We start from the raw sequence: 20176 nt of genomic DNA, 5'->3' as shown, positions 1-20176 counted from the left end.
ACAGGAAAGGATTAATTACCGCTTCTGGAACAAGAGCTGTTTGTGTGAGAAGTTGCCTGACTCATCCCGTAATATCACCAACCTATATGAATATTCAGAGGTTTCGGATTTTAATGTTTTTTTACCAGTTCTGAAAATTGTAGAGAGAGAAAATTAGCGGTGTTTCTCTGACCCATTGGGACCCTATATGAAATATGATTGTAGGACTACCCTCCGCCCCAATTTGTAATGACTCCCGCTAACGATCTATTGTTTCTTAAAGGGGTTTTTCTTTCTTTTAACAGTGATGACACAAAGCCAAGATATTCCATTACTTTATGATCAGTGGGGGTCTGGCCAACGGGACCCCCACAAACCCTGAGAATGAAGGGCAGATGTCGCGATCTATTCCCTTCTAAGTTTTTTTTTATATATATACACTTGGTTATTCAGCTATACAGGGAAAACGTAGTCACAATTTATTTGAATGGGCGCTGTAGTTCTCCTGCACAGTCAGATGGTGTGGGTGTGGCTGAGCAGGTGAACAACACCGAAGATGCAGCGTTACTCCAGAACTGTTTGCCCTTCATTTTCAGGTTTTATGGGGGTTCTAAAAGAGCTGACTAATCGTAAAGTAATGGCATCCTCATCATATGCCATCACTTTGGGAAGACCCCTTTAAATAAAAGTCAAAATCCTTTAATCCAGTATTCGATAAATCAAAAAGACTGCTGATGAAGGGACAACCCCTCCAACCTGAGAGATCGTTAGAAGGGGTGACCAGTGCTCTCTATTAGCGGACACAGACAGAGGAGGGCCCCTGTGCATGAACAGTATATGAGCCCTTTGCAGTCCAATAGCTCATGAAAATGCCTAATTCCACCTGCTTTGGAGGTGGTAGTGGCCCCCTAAACATCTTGGGCCCCCTGCACAGGTTGCAGCATTGATATGTCCACCCCTGGTGCTCTGCCTTTCCAGGCACCTAGCACATAAGATGTTTTTTAATTGCACATTTGCCATAATTTGTATCCCCAATTTTTGGAACATTTTAATCTCTACCCTTATTTATCCTTCAAAACGCCAATTTTTGGGATAAATTGTGTATCCTCCTCCACTAGACAAGAAAGTGACTTGGAAATCATGACTGAGAGCTATCTAATAGATATATTTTTCAAGAATGGTCCATTTGGTTTTGGGTACAGGTATGTGCCTACAAATTAATGATTTTGTCCCTTGATCTTCTCTCTCAGCAGAATTAATTAAGACGACAGTCCGTTAATTACTTGTATAGGACTGTTGTGTAATATAGACTTCCTTTTTACCTAGTTTTATCCTTTTGTTTCCTATTAATTGGGGAGAGAGGATGGATGATTCACTAAAGCTATTTGGTGTCTTAGCTAAAAAACTGAATATTTTTTTTTCATTTTTTTATGTTTTTTGATTGTTTTTTTTTCTTAAAGGAGATTCCGGTGGGAGGAATAGATAAATGGTTTAAGTTGGAACCAAGAACAAGTTCTTCAAAGGTTCAAGGAGACTGTCACCTTATCATAAAACTAATTACAAACCAGGTAAGAATGGAGAAGATTCTCATGTGGAATGCCACGGCCCCACTATCAGTATTTGGTCAGTATTCGGTCAGTATTTTTTCTCAGGAGTGGGAACCAAAACCAGGAGTGGGTGATAAATGCAGAATTGGTGACGTGTTTCTATTATAGCTTTTCTCTGATTGTTCCACTCCTGGTTTTGGGTCCCACTTCTGAGAAAAAAGACTGACCAAATACTGATAGTGGGGCTGCAGCCTTATAGAGAAGATCGATATATGAGAACGTTTTTTCGGTATCTGATAAATGCTGATCTAACCAACAGCAATATCTGACTAATTTGAAAAAAAAATCTGATTGCTAAAAATTATAATAATGGAGTCGATTTGTTCCATCTTTTCTCACGATTTTTTTTTTGTATTTTAGATTTTAATGCTATTAACGCTCTCAGGAAAGGTCCTATTTTGGCCATTGGAATTTTATTGGAAAACTGCAGCATTCTTTCCGCATTTTTTGCAGCATTTTCCTCCATAGAAAGTAATGACAAAGTGCAAACACTTAGTTGCAGGTTTGGTGAATAAAACTAACTTTATTAAACACGTACTGTAGACAAATCAGAATCAAGTAATCTGCATCAGAAAAGCGGCCAAAAATTCTGCGAAAACGATAAACGCATTTTTAACGCAGCATTTCTACTGCCAAGTAAGAAGGTTTTGGCCTCTGAAAAAAAAGTTCCAAAGACACAAAGTATGAACATGGCTTAAGATTTCCAACTTGGTCATTTTAATATTTCTCATTATCAGATGTGTAAAGTGATATTTTCAAAAATAAGAATGTCAATAGTCGCATTAGATTTGACGGGAAGTTTTTGCGCTGCATGAGGCAGAACCTGATGGATCCCAGTTTATGTGATTGGAGTCTGACTGGCCGTGGTTTTCATCAGGTAGTGGATCCGGTTATGTGTCATGAGTTCTGTTATAAGCAGCCACCTAACAATGACCTTAACTGGCTTGTCTGGCCACAAGATCATCCTAACAATAACCACCTCACAATAGCCTTACCTGACTTATCTGGCCACAACATCATCCTAACAATGACCACCTAACAGTGACCTTACCTGACTTATCTGGCCACAAGATGATCCTAACAATGACCACTTAACAATGACCTTATCTGACTTATCTGGCCATAAGATCATCCTAACAATGACCACCTAACAATGACCTAAACTGGCTTACCTGGCCACAAGATCATCCTAACAATGACCTTAACTGTCTTGTCTGGTCACAAGATCATCCCAACAATGACCACGTAACAATGACCTTAACTGGCTTATCTGGCCACAAGATCATCCTATCAATGACCACCTAACAATGACCTCAACTGGTTTATCTGGCCACAAGATCATCCTAACAATGACCACCTAACAATGACCTTAACTGGCGTATCTGGCCACAAAATCATCCTAACAATGACCTTAACTGTCTTGTCTGGTCACAAGATCATCCCAACAATGACCACGTAACAATGACCTTAACTGGCTTATCTGGCCACAAGATCATCCTAACAATGACCACCTAATAATGACTTTAACTGGCTTATCTGGCCACAAGATCATTACCTGTCCTGAAATGCGTTAGCGGAACTGAGAACCATCTCACATTTTGCTTTTGCAAGAAACGCATTTAAGTGGAAATGCGAATAACAAATGTTAATCATCAGAGCTGCTAAACAGTTTTATCACGGAAAAATCAGTTTTTCCTGTGCAGCTATTTCCACAAAAGATTGACGAGAAAATGGGCTTATTGTAAACATCAGATCTCTGTGTTAGTCTCCGGGGATTACATGACTTTTTAATTAAATCTCCCAAGCTTGTAAAATAGAGACGTTGACGATAGGCAGCCAAGTTTGAAAAGGGCTTAATAAAAGAGCTGGTCTCGTTTCTAGTAGAAAGGTGTCACAACATTGACGCGATAATATACAGAGCGTCCACAAGGCATAAGGGGGGTCATGTGTAGGCGGCAGTGGTATATAGACACCTTCAATGTCTTTAAATCCTTTATTTCCTCTTTTATGCCCTTGGAGAAGTCAATAAAAAATATACTTTATATACCGTAGTGTATTTAGAAGGCCATGCTTTGTAAAATTTTGTATCGTTATAATAACATACACTATGTGCAGAATTATTAGGCAAGTTGGATTTTAGAGGATTATTTTTATTATTGATCAACAACTATGTTCTCAATCAACCCAAAAGACTCATAAATATCCAAGCTTAATATTTTTGGAAGTTGGAGTGGGGTTTTTTAGATTTGGCTATTTTAGGAGGATATCTGTTTGTGCAAGTAACTATTACTGTGCAGAATTATTAGGCAACTTAATAAAAACCAAATATAATCCCATCTCACTTGTTTATTTTCACCAGGTAAACCAATATCAGTGCACAAAATTTAGAAATAAACATTTCTGACATGCAAAAACAAAAAAAATTAGTGATCATTATAGCCACCTTTCTTTATGATGACACTCAACAGCCTTCCATCCATAGATTCTGTCAGTTGCTTGATCTGTTTTCGATCAACATTGCGTGCAGCAGCCACCACAGCCTCCTAGACACTGTTCCGAGAGGTGTACTGTTTTCCCTCCCTGTAGATCTCACATTTTATGATGGACGACAGGTTCTCTATGGGGTTCAGATCAGGTGAACAAGGGGGCCATGTCATTATTTTTTCTTCTTTTAGACCTTTACTGGCCAGCCACGCTGTGGAGTAGTTGGATGCATGTGATGGAGCATTGTCCTGCATGAAAATCATCTTTTTCTTGAACGATACCGACTTCTTCCTGTACCACTGCTTGAAGAAGTTGTCTTCCAGAAACTGGCAGTAGGTCTGGAAGTTGAGCTTCACTCCATCCTCAACCCGAAAAGGTCCCACAAGTTAATCTTTGATGATACCAGTCCATACCAGTACCCCACCTCCACCTTGCTGGCGTCTGAGTCGGAGTGGAGCTCTCTGCCCTTTATTGATCCAGCCTCTGGCCCATCCATCTGGCCCATCAAGAGTCACTCTCATTTCATCAGTCCATAAAACCTTTGAAAAATCAGTCTTAAGATATTTCTTGGCCCATTCTTGACGTTTTATCTTATGTCTCTTGTTCAAAGGTGGTCGTTTTTCAGCCTTCCTTACCTTGGCCATGTCCCTGAGTATCGCACACTTTGTGCTTTTTGATACTCCAGTAACATTGCAGCTCTGAAATATGGTAAAACTGGTGGCGAATGGCATCTTGGCAGCTTCACGCTTGATTCTCCTCAATTCATGGGCAGTTATTTTGCGCCTTTTTTGGCCAACACGCTTCTTGCGACCCTGTTGGCTATTTGCCATGAAACGCTTGATTGTTCGGTGATCACGCTTCAAAAGTTTGGAAATTTCAAGACTGCTGCATCCCTCTGCAAGACATCTCACAATTTTGGACTTTTCAGAGCCGTCAAATCTCTCTTCTGACCCATTTTGCCAAAGGAAAGGAAGTTGCCTAATAATTAAGCACACCTTATATAGGGTGTTGATGTCATTAGTCAACACCCCTCCTCATTACAGAGATGCACATCACCAGATTTACTTAATTGGTAGTTAGCTCTCAAGCCTATGCAGCTTGGAGTAGGACAACATGTATAAAAAGCATCAAAGTGATCAAAATACGCATTTGCCTAATAATTCTGCACGCGGTGTAGTTTGCATTCGAATTAAAAGTTATTTTTTATGCACTTTGACACTGTGCCAGTATGACTTTTATAAGGGCTATTCCCATAAATAACTGTTAAAAATGCATTTTTGGAGTAACACGACTCCCTTTTAAAGAGGAATTGTCACAAGTACAACAAAAAAAATAGGTTTGTTGCCAAAATCCCAATGCTCCTGTGAATTTGCCGCTCTTTTCCTTTTGTTTATGATCCAAGAGGGTGTTTTATAAAAGTTTTCTCTAGGGGCATGTAGTCCTCCCCCTCTATGAAGCTGTCCAATCCTTGCTCGGTAACTTCTGAACCTGGTTGAACAGCGTAAACTCGCAAAATCACGCTGGTCAACCATGTTCAGAAGCTGCCGAGCAAGGATTGGACAGCTTCATAGAGGGGGAGAACTACACGCCCCTATAGAACTTTTATGAAACACCCTCTTGGATCACAAGCATACTTGGCGCCAAAAAAAAGTACTGCAAAACGACTACAGTGTGAGCTCACGCTGTTCACCCAGGTTCAGATACTGGCGTGCCATGATTGGCCAGCATCATAGAGGAGGAGGACTACATGCTCCGGGAAAAAAGTTTTATGAAATGCCCTTTTAGATCACAAGCATACTTGGTGCCAAAAAAGAAAAAGGGCATATTTCCACCATAAAGGAACAAAATGTCACACAGAAGTATGGGGATTTTTGCAAGGTAACAAACTCATTTTTTGGGACACAGGACAGGTCCTCTTTAAACTTAAAAAGCTCCCCTTCCTCACTTGATAGGAAGTAATGTAGCAGCAGTGGTTGCAATCACACCCTCCTAGGGGGTCCAAAAGGCCCCTGTGGCCCATATAAAAAGACCATTACTATTAAAGACTTAAAATAATTAGGGGCTCCATTGAAGCAAGTTACCATCCCAACTATTTTGTTAGCCCAAGTCAAAGATGTCCCTCAGACTGCCTGCTATAGTTCCTTTTAGGATTGCTGGTTTTTATTTCCTAGATACCAGGCCATTTTTATCTCTTGCACTAGAATTGGCTACAATATTGTGCCTTATTTTTTCCCACAAATTTATCAGGTGTAGGGGAGCAATATGGATAAAGCGCCCCCTTTCTCCTCAGGTAACACTGCACCAGAAACCAAGTGAAAGTATTACTGTATAAGTATTAAATGTAAAATGTCAGTAGGATCAACCCCCCTAAGCTGTCTATATGGGCACAAAAGTAATAGAAAGTTGAATAAAATGATACCTTAATATCAGCGATCTGATGTCTCATTCCTGAGAAATCCACGTTTTTCTTATTATGTAAATGAGCTGTTAAGATCTATGGGCCGGACATAGATCTCCGTGAGAATCTGCCTCCAGAGCTTCAGATAGAAGATAGTAGATTAGAAGAGCAGACAGTCAGTCATTACAAGTGTCACACTGGTAACTCCCCCTTACATTTATAGTGAGCTCTGGAGGTAGATTCTCAGGGAGATCTATGTCCGGCCCATAGATCTTAACAGCTCATTTACATATTAAGAAAAATGTGGATTTCTCTAGAATAAGAAATCGGATGGCAGATATCAAGGTATCATGTTATTCAGCTTCCTATGACCTACATGCCTATATAGACAGCTTAGGTGGGTTGATCCTACTGACAGATTCCCTTTAAAAGGTAGGAAGAACAATACCTTACACTATCAGGATTGGAGAGGGTGGTGTTGTAAACTTCCTTAATGTGTGCATCTATAGCTTTATCTATATCATGTCATCGGTATAAATTATATATGTTAAATATTATTCTTATGTTCACTTGTTGTAGACATTATACAACTTGCATTAGTGGCAGTGGTGTAGCATGGGGATATAGACGTCAAATTTTATGGGGGCGCTCTGCACATGGTTTAATACTGCTTTCTCTAGGAGCTGCTTTTATATTTTTACACAGTTTTTATAACTCTAACTAGGGTTAGGGCTAAGGCTAGATCTAGGGTTAGGGGTCAGGTAATAAAATAATGACTATAAAATGTAATAAAACAAAGTAAAAAAGCATATTGCAACTATGTGTAACTTTTTATTTTTAAAATGTTATGTCAGATATCTGTAGAAAGCAAAAAAACCTAGAAGGTCAAAGGGTAAACTATAATTACATTAGTATTTTCTTAAAATATAATACATGTCCTTAGGGGTAGGGATGAGCAGACCCGTGGAAGTTAGGGTTTGTTGGGTCCAAAGTTCGGTTTGGGTACCAGAGCTCTACCCGGACTTTAACTCACGAGCCAAACCCCATAGACATCAATGGTCTTTCTCTCTCTCTCGTCTCTCTCTCTTCTTTGTATTCTCTCTCTTCTCTGTATTCTCTCTTCTCTCTATTCTCGCTCTCTTCTCTCTTTTCTGTATTCTTTTCTCTTCTTTCTTCTTTTCTCTTCTCTCTCTCTTCTTTCTCTCCTCTAATACTTGTGCTTAGTGGTAGGGATGAGCTGACCCATGGAAGTTAGGGTTCATTGGGTTCGACCGAACTTTAGTCCAAAGTTCGGTTCGGGTACCAGAACTCTACCTGAACGTTAACCAGGAGCCAAACCCCATAGAAATCAATGGTCTCTCTCTCTCTCTTATCTCTCTCTTCTCTCTATTCCCTCTATTCTCTCTCTTCTGACTATTCTCTTCTTTCTTATTTTCTCTTCTCTCCTCTCTCCAATACATGTGCTTAGGGGTAGGGATGAGCGGACCCATGGAAGTCAGGGTTCGTTGTTCGTTGGGTTCGACCGAACTTTAGTCCAAAGTTCGGATCGGGTACCAGAACTATACCCAAACTTTAATCAGGCGCCAAATCCCATAGAAATCAATGGTCTCTCTCTCTTCTTTCTCTCTTGTCTCTCTCTTCTCTCTATTCTCTCTCTCTCCTCTCTAGTCTCTCTTTTCTCTTCCTTCTCTCTTCTCTTCTCTCTCTCCTCTCTCTAATACATGTGCTTAGTGGTAGGGATGAGCGGACCCATGGAAGTTAGGGTTCGTTGGTTTCGACCGAACTTTAGTCCAAAGTTCGGTTCGGGTACCAGAACTCTACCGAACTTTAATCAGGAGCCAAACCCCATGGAAATCAATGGTCTCTCTTTCTTTCTCTTTCTCTCTCTTTGTCTCTATCTTTTTCCCTCTCTTTCTCCTCTCTCTCTCCTCTCTCTTCTCTCTATATTCTCACTTCTCTCTTGTCTCTTTATTTTCTCTCTTCTCTCCCTCTTTTTTCTCTCTTCTCTCTCTATTTTCTCTCTCTTTTCTCCTCCCTCTCTTCTCTCGCTCTCTCTCCTCGCTCCCTCTCCTCTCTCTCCTCTTTCCTCTCTCCTCCCTCTCCTCTCTGTAACATACCTGGCGGCGTCCTTGCATGGTGGTCCATCTCCCACTGTGCAAGAGCGCGCACTTGATCTCCAGTCCAGAATGTCTCTCTGGCTTCCCTCCATGCTGTCTGTTTGTGTCTGTTTCTGCTGCTTAAGGGTGGCACCCGATCACTTCCTGCTTTTTGTACCTGCTGTGGGTCACACCCCTTGTGCGTCCTCAGCCTATTGCTGTCTGTCACTTGGTATATAGCTCAGCTGCTCCCATCTATCGCTGCCTGAGCATAGTGTTTCTTTCAGTGTGTGCTTGCACTCTGAAGGTGCCAGGTCCCGTTCTTTGTCTCCTGCTTTGCGGTATCAGTTCCCGTGTCTGAACTGAGTCCTGTCTATGTCTCCTGCCTTGCGGTATCAGTTCCCGTGTCTGAGCTGAGTCCTGTCTATGTCTCTTGCCTTGTGGTATCAGTTCCTGTGTCTGAACTGAGTCCTGTCTATGTCTCCTGCCTTGCGGTATCAGTTCCCGTGTCTGAACTGAGTCCTGTCTGTGTTCTCTTGTCTGCCTATCCTGGAGGCTGTATTTCCAGGCCTGTCTGAACACGCTCCTAGCCTGTTCCTCCCGCCTTCTAGGGGCCGATTACCTAGACCTGTTCCTGTATCTTGTCTGTCCTGTCTGAACACGCTCCTAGCCTGTTCCTCCCGCCTTCTAGGGGCCGATTACCTAGACCTGTTCCTGTATCTTGTCTGTCCTGTCTGAACACGCTCCTTGCCTGTTCGTCCCGCATCTCTGGGGGCCGTATTCCCAGACCCGCTCCTGTATCCCGCTGCAGTGTCGGTCTCCTCCGTACACTCAGTTCCAGTCTGAACTCTTTCCTATCCTTTACCTGTTTTGCCTCTATGTCCGTTCCCTTCCTTTTTCTGCAGAGTCTGAACTCGTACCTAACTCCTGCTTGTTGTCTCTGTACTCCCGTTTGTGAGTTTGTGGTCCACTCGCTACTTCACTGCAAGTATCCTGTGGGTATCTGGCTCTGCCTTTCTCTTCCTGTCTGTTCCGTGTGAACAGAGCCCTGTCCCCCCTGCTCTGCCTTGCTTACCGTTCCGGCGGTTCTAGCCTGCTCCTACTCCTTTGTTCACCGCTCCGGCGGTTCTAGCCTGCTCTGACTCTTTTGCTCACCGCTCCGGCGGTTCTAGCCTGCTCTGACTCCTTTGCTCACCGCTCCGGCGGTTCTAGCCTGTTCTGACTCCTTTGCTCGCTGCTCCGGCAGCCTTGCTCCGCTCGGACCCTTTTGCTCGCTGCTCCGGCAGTCTCGCTCCGCTCTTATCCTTTTGCTCACTGCTCCGGCAGTCTTGCTCCACTCTTGCTCACCGCTCCAGGCGGCCTCGTCCTGCTTTACTCTTGCTCACTGCTCCGGCAGTCTCGCTCAGCTCTGACCCTTTGTTCACCGCTCCTGGCGGCCTTGTCCTGCTCTACTCTTGCTTACCGCTCCAGGCGGCCTTGTCCTGCCCTGTTCTCGCTCACCTCTCTGGGCGGTCTCACTCTGCTGTGTTTGTCCGCCACATCTGTGGTTCTGTTCCTGAGTCCCAGTGTGTACTGGGTCCTATCCCGCCAGTGTCCCTACCTGCTAGTGCCTCCCTGTCTGCACTCTAGCTGTGCTTGCCTGTACCCCTCTGCCTGTATTGTTCCTGAGTCCCAGTGTGTACTGGGTCCTATCCCGCCTGTGTTCCTACCTGCTAGTGCCTCCCTGTCTGCACTCTAGCTGTGCTTGCCTGTACCCCCCTGCCTGCATACCCGCCTGCCTGCATACCAGTCGTACCTGCCTATACCCACCAGTCTGTGTGCCAGCCTACCAGTCTGTTCCTGTATTCCCCTGTGTGGGTCAACAGCCGTGTCCGGGGTCTGTCCTGGAGTAGCACCTGGTCCCTCTGCTCGTTTCCTCCTTGGTGCACTGGCGTCGTATGCCGTCGTGCGACCCTGGTCGGATCGGGTGAATACCTAGTTACGCCCCTCCAGGCATTCACTCTCCGGCACGGTCCAGTGGAATCACTACAATCACACGCACACGCCGCTCAGCCCGGGCGTGTGCATTACACTCTCTCTCTCTCCTCCCTCGCCTCTATCTCTCGCCTCTCTCTCTCCCCTTCCGGATTTGGCCCGGAACTCGGAAAACTAAAACAGACTTCCGGGAAAAGTCAGTGTTCGGCACTAGATGTCTGGTACGAGCCCTGAACTTTAAAGTTCAGGTTCACTTATCTTTACTTAGGGGATAAGGTGCTCAATACTGGTCTGGGAGTGCTAACAGTCCTCAATTAAGGGGAAACAAATTACTTGCCTTGCACCAGGTGCTGGTGGCCCATGCTATGCCATTTCTCGGTTTCACAGTTCTGCCATCCTCCTCGGTCACAACATGTGACATTTTATTACAGGTCTGGGTTTTTATCACTTTTTATATAACATATGTTACGTACCATGCATTTTAGTGCTTTGTCATTTTATGGGTTATTGCACTGTACATATATCTTTATAGGACTAATAAAGAAACAATTTGTCCTTTATATGTAACCAAGAAATGTCTCTCCCCCTGTCGCTACATGATGGATTTCAGCATCGTGCCGTAGTCCCATCTCATAAAGTAGTTTCTGATGGCTCAATTTATATTTAAGTGCAGGAGACCTAACTCCAGTCTATATGCATGGATCATTGTGTTTTTTACAGACTGAATATACAGTATGTTGCATTCATTTTTAGCAATTTAGTGTTAGAGATTAGAAGTTACAATTGTACCATCACTCCATAAAAAAATGCTAATATCCAAATTCTCTGCCTGTTAAAGGGAATCTGTCAGCAGGTTTTTGCTATGTAATCTGAAGACAGCAGGAGATAGAGGCTGAAACACAGAATTCAGGGATGTGTCACATGTCAAAGTGCGAGCTGTTGTTTATTAATTGTGAAGGATAAGAGATTAACATTGCTGATTAGTCCGGCTCCGCCCCAGTCTGTGATAAGCACCTCACTGTCTATAGACTATGTACATATAGGGCCTGTTGTGGGCGGGGTTAACTTTCTCAGCTCTGCTTCATTCTAAATCTAAAAGCTCTGATTGTGTTAGAAATGCGGCACCCAGTAAACTAAGTGATACATTCTTGGATTCAGCTTCTCCTTGCTTACATCAGGCTGCTCTCAGATGAGGTAGCAAAAACCTGCTGACAGATTCCCTTTAATAAACATCTTCATAAGAGTTGGAGCTTCCAGATCTCATAGATCTACAAATGATCTGCATATGGTTGGGGATGCAACCTCTCAGCTAATCAGCCCTGTGTCCCCTTTAGATTTTCCTTCCCAGCCATCCAATGCAGTGTGGCTCCATTAATGTGAATGGTGTTGGCACAGCTGAGTGGCTGGGAGTGCCACTGTTTAGAGAGAAACTGTGAAGCGAATGCACTGCTGACAGTGCAGGGGCCTCTTTATTCTCAGGATAGATGGGCGTCCCGAAGGTCAGACCCTCAACAATAGACCATCACTTTCTGAAATTGGAATCACTGAGATCCAACCATTGAGACTTCCATCAATCCTGAAGACTGAAGGGGAACATGCGGCAGCTGGGTGATGGGGAACGTGCCTGGCATCAATGCTGCGGCCATTCTATTCTTTAAATCAGTGGAGGCTCCAGAGGTCAGAACCCCAGTGATAATTAAAGTGGTTTTCCAATTTCAAAGAACCCCTATCTCTTTCACTTTTTGATACTGTGCTTTACTTGCCACCCCAGGTCCGGCACTGAGTCTCCATTGCTGCTCCCAGTGTATGTTACTGATTGCATCATTGAAGTCACGTCAACAGAGCAACTGAGTCGCTAAACTCACTGATTGGCTGCAGCACTGTCAATGTGATATCAGCACTGCAGACAATAACAGACACCAGGAGCATAGGCAGAGACTGGGCGCTGGACCCAGGGAGGGTGAGTAAAGTACAATTTGTTTCTTTAAAATAAACTGCAATCTGGAGACAAGCTTTTTCCAAAATATGAAAATCCCTTTAAGTGATGCCATTTTGTAGCCATGAGCTATAACTTACTGAGATGGAAATATCCCTTTGACTGCTCACTTGGAGACATTTTTCATTGTTTCGCTTCCATTTTTTTCTTCTTCGATTCCCAAGTGCCAAAAACAGGGAGAAAGTTACTAGAGGAGCGGAATTGAGAGAAAAAAAAAGCAATTCCACCATTTGTATTTGGAGTCTTCGTTTTCCAACATTCACTTTGCTGTAAAAATGACCAGATTTTCTATCGTTACGATCATGACACCAAAGTTATAAGACTGTATTTTTATTGCAAAAGAATTGATTTGGCTTCAGCTGACATATTCTGCAAGCTGTAACTTTATTATATTTTCAGGCAATTTTTTTGCAAGGTGAAATGTACTTTTTATTGGTATCATTTTGGGGCCCATATGACTTTTTATTCCTTTTTCATTTTTATTTTTTTAGGATGACTTGATCAAAAACAGAGTTTGTGCTATTTAGATTTTTTTTCTGTCTCCACCTTCAGCGTATAGAATGAATATTTGTATATTTTATTGGTTCAGACAATTGGGTATATATATTTTTTAGATTTTGTATTTGCATTATGGGAAATCTAAACTTATTTTTGGGGGAAGTGGGGTAGGGGAAAGTTTATATATTTTTAAAGTATCTTTTATATATTTTTTATTAGTCCTTTTAGGGAACTTGAACCTGTGATCTCTTATGCTATCTATTATATAGCTACTGGTTTGACACTGGAGCTCATAGGTATACTAACATAGCAGACGTGGGGATGTCTACCATGACAACCCATCGACCCCCCATTGCTAACCTGCTAAATGCTGCAGTCACCATTGAAAATGGCATCTAAGAGGATAGCTCCAATTGCAGCAATTACTCTCGGCTGCTAGCTCCTGAGCCCCCTCCATATACTAAGTGCGAACATGCTTTATAAATGTACAACAGATGTTTCTAGGAGGTTAACTTAAATTCTGACAGCATGTAGCTGCCACTAGGGGGAGCTTGGGAGCTTACTGCCTACAATTTCCACATTGAACTCAATAATAAAACTGTATACAGTGAGCTCTTAAGCTCCCCCTAGTGTCAACATTTTGCTATCTAACTCAATTTCTACATGAAAGGAATCCGACTAAAGAATTTTTTTTCTTAAATTAATTTGCACAGAATATTAACACTTAAAATAACATTAAATGGTGTAAAAACTGAACATTCTCTCAAACCCTGTTTCAGTGGTACAAGTGCTCTATTGTGCCTAGAGGTAAACACCCCTAATTATTTTCTCTTGGGGTGGGATTATATGACTATATTTTGCATGACTGCTATTCATGGCCGATCATGCAGTTTCCATCCAGAGAAAAGTGGCAGCTGCACACCCCCATCCTCCATAGGAATTTATTTTGCATGCTCGGCCAAGTGTATGGGGGGGTTGGGTATGATAAGTACAGAATTGCAATTACCCACTGTGTTTTCCTGTTTATACAAATGTTATTAGTGTATATAAATCACATATTAGTCTTACCCTATATTACAAAGTGTTATTTTACTGACAGAGGTCTTGACAGACTCTGGCGGATATGAGCAGCGGGGGGCTGACGCTGTAATTTAGGCACTCCTGTTTTTTTTCCTATAGAATAAACATTAATTGGAAATAATTTGTCTTTATCTCTGTCAGTATAAAATAATGGTACGAGTAACACACGGCTCCTTGTCATCGTATAGCGAGGAAACGATGATTGATGCGGTTGTACGTGCCACATATGCGCTCGTTACATTTGCGCCACCTTAATCCAAGCTTGACTCATCGCATCCGCGGTTTGAATAATGCGCTTAATGATTTGATGCGGGAGTTAAACGTCTGATCTGCTCATATTTTTCTTAAGAAGCAGGTCCCAGCTGTAATCCAATTCTGCAAATATTAAAACAAATAGCACGGTTATAATATGTGAATTTACAAATGTGTTGCAGAGAGACACGGTGCTGAGCAAGAAGGCATCTGGCGCAGTGATTCATGAAATGCTACTCACCCAGCTGCTACAGTATGAACACAAGCAGACAGAGGTGAGCGGACGACAACCTCGTCAACGCCATCGTTCTGGACACCAGTTTTATTTTTAAATGTCTCGGCTTAGAACATGTCATCCAGGCAGAAGTAGTCGTCAGGGTCAGGATCGACACGTCATTACTGGTTCATAGCTTCTTCTCTACTTTCTCTAATTACTCCTGGTTCCTTGCCAAAGGTCTAATCTAAAAAGTAACTCTCTTTTCAATTTTTTTTTCCCTAAATCAATAGTACCCATGGAAATAAGAAACTTAAAGGGAATCTTTCAATGAGATCAAACCTCCTAAGCCATCTATATGGACTTGCAGCTCATAGGAAGCTGAATAAAATGATACCTTGATATCAGCGATTCGATGTTTAATTCCAGAGAAATCCACATTTTTGTTAATATGTAAATGAGCTGTTAAGATCTATGGGTTGGACACAGATCTTCTCCTGAGAATCTGCATGCAAAGCTTATATTAAATGAAAGGGTGAGACATGTAGATCAGGAGAGCAGAATGTCAGTCATTACATGTCTCCCTTTCATTTAAAATAAGCCCTGGAGGCAGATTATCGGGGAGATCTATGTCCGGCCCATAGATCTTAACAGCTTATTTACATATTAAAAAACAAGGATTTCTCTGGAATAAGACATCAGATCGCAGATATCAAGGTACCATTTTAATCAGGTTTCTATGACTTACATGCCCATAGAGACGGCTTAAGAGGGTTGAATCGACTGACAAATTCCCTTTAGTAATATATCTTATTAGAGAAATTTGCTTCTTTCATACTGAAAAAATTCACAATTTACCAGTAAAATCTGTCTTTAGTAAATACAGATTTTCACATTACTGAAATGGGAGATGACAGTTGGTGCTCATTAGCATTTGTGGAGAACTGCAACTGTCATTTCAGGAGAACTTGCAGTGGAATGTCTATGTCAGCTTCTAGCTCCTCCCTAGAATGTCTGTGTCTTCCTCTAGCTACTCCCTAGAATGTCTGTGTCTTCCTCTAGCTCCTCCCAAGAATGTCTGTGTCATCCTCTAGCTCCTCCCTAGAATGTCTGTGTCTTCCTCTAGCTCCTCCCTAGAATGTCTGTGTCTTCCTCTAGCTCCTCCCTAGAATGACTGTGTCTTCCTCTAGCTCCTCCCTAGAATGTCTGTGTCTTCCTCTAGCTCCTCCCTAGAATGTCTGTGTCATCCTCTAGCTCCTCCCTAGAATGTCTGTGTCTGCCTCTAGCTCCTCCCGAATGTCTGTGTCTGCCTCTAACTCCTCCCTAGAATGTCTGTGTCTTCCTCTAGCTCCTCCCTAGAATGTCTGTGTCTGCCTCTAGCTCCTCCCTAGAATGTCTGTGTCTGCCTCTAGCTCCTCCCTAGAATGTCTGTGTCTTCCTCTAGTCCCTCCTTAGAATGTCTGTGTCTTCCTCTAGCTTCTCCTTAGAATGTCTGTGTCTTCCTCTAGCTCCTCCCTAGAATGTCCGTGTCTTCCTCTAGCTCCTCCCTAGAATGTCTGTGTCTTCCTCTAGCTCCTCCATAGAATGTCTGTCTTCCTCTAGCTTCTCCTTAGAATGTCTGTGTCTTCCTCTAGCTTCTCCTTAGAATGTCTGTGTCTTCCTCTAGCTCCTCCCTAGAATGTCCGTGTCTTCCTCTAGCTCCTCTCTAGAATGTCTGTGTCTTCCTCTAGCTTCTCCTTAGAATGTCCGTGTCTTCCTCTAGCTCCTCTCTAGAATGTCTGTGTCTTCCTCTAGCTTCTCCTTAGAATGTCTGTGTCTTCCTCTAGCTCCTCCATAGAATGTCTGTGTCTGCCTCTAGTCCCTCCTTAGAATGTCTGTCTTCCTCTAGCTCCTCCCCCTCCATAGATTTCTAAAAGCACCAACTGTCATTTCTTATCTTAATAATGAAAACGTCTGTCCTCACGGAATACAGATTTTAACCATAAATTGAGAGTAAAAGATCAGTGCAGGAGGAGAAAGAAGCACATTTCTCTGATACGATATATTACAAAGTTTCTTATTGTCAAGTGTATTATTTATTTATGTAACAACGGTTAGTCTTTAACGCCCAATAGGTGATAATTTGTTAATTCCTGATCATCCAACCAATCACGAGAACATGGCTCATGAATGCATTTTCTATGTCTAGAGTTATCAAGTTCAGCAACTAGTTGGATTTTATTTGATAAAGGCAAACGTAGAAAGTGACCCATAGTTTTGAAAATGTATCGGTGACCCTTAAAGGGGTCATAAATGATGCTACAAGGGAATATCCAAGTTTTCCAACTATTCTTGCTAGCCGCATACAAGTGATCACCTTGTGACCGTATTACCCTGTGGGGGGCGCTGGAGACTATGTATTATTGTAATGGAGTCATTTATTGTCACTCTGATGTTTTAGGTTGAATTTTGGAACTGGAAGGGGGAAGTGAGCAAGCACGCATACACGCTAATATCACACCATAGTATGCAGACTGACATCTCCTTCCTACAACAGTCCGTCATGTAAGTATTTCATGTGATGATGTCATAAAATACATATATTGTGTCATCTTGGGGTCAATAAGCTCATTGGAGCACCATCTTCTGAAACTTTGGGACTTGACAGACTGAACTTTCACTCCTCAACCGGCTTTTATTTTGTGTCCCGCAAGGTGAGGGAAGGAACAAGTGTATAACAACAAGAAGAGGGGGAAGGGAGCCCAACAACTAGCGTCCCCATAGAGGTTCCGCACCTATCTCCAAGCGGAAAACCTAATCCCTGAATGTCCCTTAGAGCTAGGCCCGAAGTAGGGAGGGGACGGGGTGAACACTAGTCAGGCCCCACTTTAACTAAAAATAACAACGTAAAAAAACAAAGGGGATACACTTAGCTTGAGAAGACACCAGAGAGATAACGCCAACTGTCCTCCAAGGGAAGTCCAAGAAGAAACTAGCCAACTACTAATACTCCAGACATGGACAAAGGAACATAGAACTATCACCAGTGACTCTCTGGAGACGCTGAGTTTTTAACTACCAAGCATGGGTGTGTCAATTAGTAGCAGAAGGTGGAGGTTGCTGCTGGGTCCTAAAGGAAGAAGGCTATCACTACACTACAGAGATGAGAGGATCAAGAAGGCATCTGCAATGCCAAGCGCAGTGACCTTCTACAGCCAGATCCAGAGCGACTGTCTGTCACACTTGATACACCCGTGACATTTTGTTGTCATATGACAAAACAAGTCACATCACAGTATAAAATAAAATCCTAGCCTGATTCATTAAAGCTTTAATGCTAGATCCTGGTGTAAAATGCCGTAATATTTTGATGCAACTCAAGATTTTGCTACTTTTGGCATTCTAATGCCATTTTCGTCTATGTGGGAGAGCTGGGGCTGGACGGGGGTCAACTGCAGTTTATCAAATTCAGCAAGGACTGGAGCAAGGTTTGTGGCAAGATGCAGACGAAGGAGCCTCTGACGAGTGGAGGGCGCCTCTTAATGAATTAGGAGCCTTGCATTCTATCCTGCCTCCTCATCGAGACTGGTCTTGGTGAATCGCTGTTACGATACTGGCATAGCACTGCTGGAAACCAGTGGCCGAAGGAGCACGAGCAGGAACAGCAAGCGGTTATAGATGTTCTTGGATAAAGCAAAGGAGTTGCAGGAAACAATCCGTAGAAAAGTGAGAACAGTCTGGGTAAGACATTCCAGGAGCAGAAGACTGGAACTAGGCTAACAGCTAGACACAATACTCAAGCAGTGAGTGAGAGATCCATGTGGCTTTAAGTATCCCCAAAATTGCAGAACACAACAGCAGTCTTCAGTGGTAAGGAGTGAGATTGCAGCATAATTATTAAGGTGAACAATAGCAGCCACTAGTGGTCAAACTGTAGAAGGACAACAGGAATCCTGACAATTGCAGCTATAGACCCCTATTGATCAAGGAGCTTTTGCCAGTTTTCTGATACAAAACTCCATGAAATTTTGCACTATTTTGGCACAACTTGAAGTTGCGCAACAATTTTGCGACTTTTGGCCAGCTTCGCCAAAGTGCGCAGAGCTGGGTTTGGACAGGGCTTGGCTAAGCCCACCCAACATACTCATCATATTTTGTATCAAAATTATGCCAAAAATGTATGCCAGCTCCTGATTGGAGGAATGTTTCTGATGCGTTGCACGTGAGTTGTAACATGTAGCACATTCGTTGCGCCTCTTAACGAATTTGGCACATCTTACACCAATGCACCTTTCTTAAAACCGGCATGCAAAACATCAGTATTAATGAAACAGGACCATTTTATCCCTCGCTATCAGGATGTAAGACCTACTCACAAGCACTTTTACTGAGCAGTTTAGTTCTATCATTTGTTATGATGGCAGTGTCTGGCGTCTACAGATATAGAATTTTGGGTGAATGAATCAGACTTTATTTTAGGTCCTAAAAAGGCTGAATATAAAGGCCAAGACTGTCAGACTGTCTGGATGAAGTGGGAATTTGTTCTCACCCCACTCCAGCAACCAGACCATATTCTGTATTTTTAAACTGTCTAAATGCAGAGAAAACATTTTTCTCTGCTCCCTGATAGCATCAAATTTGACTTTTCTTTTACACATATCTGTCTTCTTAGTAGGGCATTTCCCTGACCCCTAATGTGGATACTTTTATCTTAGTCAGGGATGGAGGGCACTTCGTTATAGAAACCCTCGTGGCTCTTGCTAGAGGTTTTTCTGACCCAAAGGGTAGTTTGGAAACCTATTTATTGATAGCAGTTGTACTTTGCAATTAGTAAATCTCCTACTGTTTTGTATCTACCAGCTCAATGCAAACCATTCTTGTAATCTCATCCCAGCTCATCTGCAGATGCACGGCATGCAGGTAGTTCAGATGCACGGCATGCAGGTAGTTCAGATGCACGGCACGCAGGTAGTTCAGATGCATGGCATGCCGGTAGTTCAGATGCATGGCATGCCGGTAGTTCAGATGCATGGCATGCCGGTAGTTCAGATGCATGGCATGCCGGTAGTTCAGATGCACTGCATGCAGGTAGTTCAGATGCACGGTATGCAGGTAGTTCAGATGCACGACATGCAGGTAGTTCAGATGCACGGCATGCAGGTAGTTCAGATGCACGGCATGCAGGTAGTTCAGATGCAGAGCTCGGCATGCAGGTAGTTCAGATGCATGGCATGCCGGTAGTTCAGATGCATGGCATGCCGGTAGTTCAGATGCACTGCATGCAGGTAGTTCAGATGCACGGTATGCAGGTAGTTCAGATGCACGACATGCAGGTAGTTCAGATGCACGGCATGCAGGTAGTTCAGATGCACGGCATGCAGGTAGTTCAGATGCAGAGCTCGGCATGCAGGTAGTTCAGATGCACGGCATGCAGGTAGTTCAGATGCAGAGCACGGCATGCAGGTAGTTCAGATGCAGAGCACGGCATGCAGGTAGTTCAGATGCACGGCATGCAGGTAGTTCAGATGCACGGCATGCAGGTAGTTCAGATGCACTGCATGCAGGTAGTTCAGATGCACGGTATGCAGGTAGTTCAGATGCACGGCTTGCAGGTAGTTC

At 43.0% G+C, this 20176-nt stretch overlaps 1 protein-coding gene across 2 annotated transcripts in view; it reads left to right on the top strand.

The window, feature by feature from the left end:
* The window catches only part of BAIAP3 (BAI1 associated protein 3), a 395244-nt gene that overhangs the window by 301331 nt on the left and 73737 nt on the right, over positions 1-20176 (top strand). For both annotated transcript variants that reach the window (XM_073648093.1, XM_073648091.1), the window contains exons 12-14: positions 1440-1547; positions 14547-14639; positions 17019-17122. In XM_073648093.1, the coding sequence (XP_073504194.1) occupies positions 1440-1547; positions 14547-14639; positions 17019-17122 (305 nt within the window). The remainder of the gene's footprint in view (positions 1-1439; positions 1548-14546; positions 14640-17018; positions 17123-20176) is intronic.

Source organism: Phyllobates terribilis, unplaced genomic scaffold (assembly GCF_046119375.1).
Source record: "Phyllobates terribilis strain yellow unplaced genomic scaffold, ASM4611937v1 Scaffold_9__5_contigs__length_417890890, whole genome shotgun sequence".
Taxonomy (NCBI): Eukaryota; Metazoa; Chordata; class Amphibia; order Anura; family Dendrobatidae; genus Phyllobates; species Phyllobates terribilis.
The sequence above is the reverse complement of the archived record's forward strand: the minus strand, read 5'-3'. Positions and strand labels throughout refer to the sequence as shown.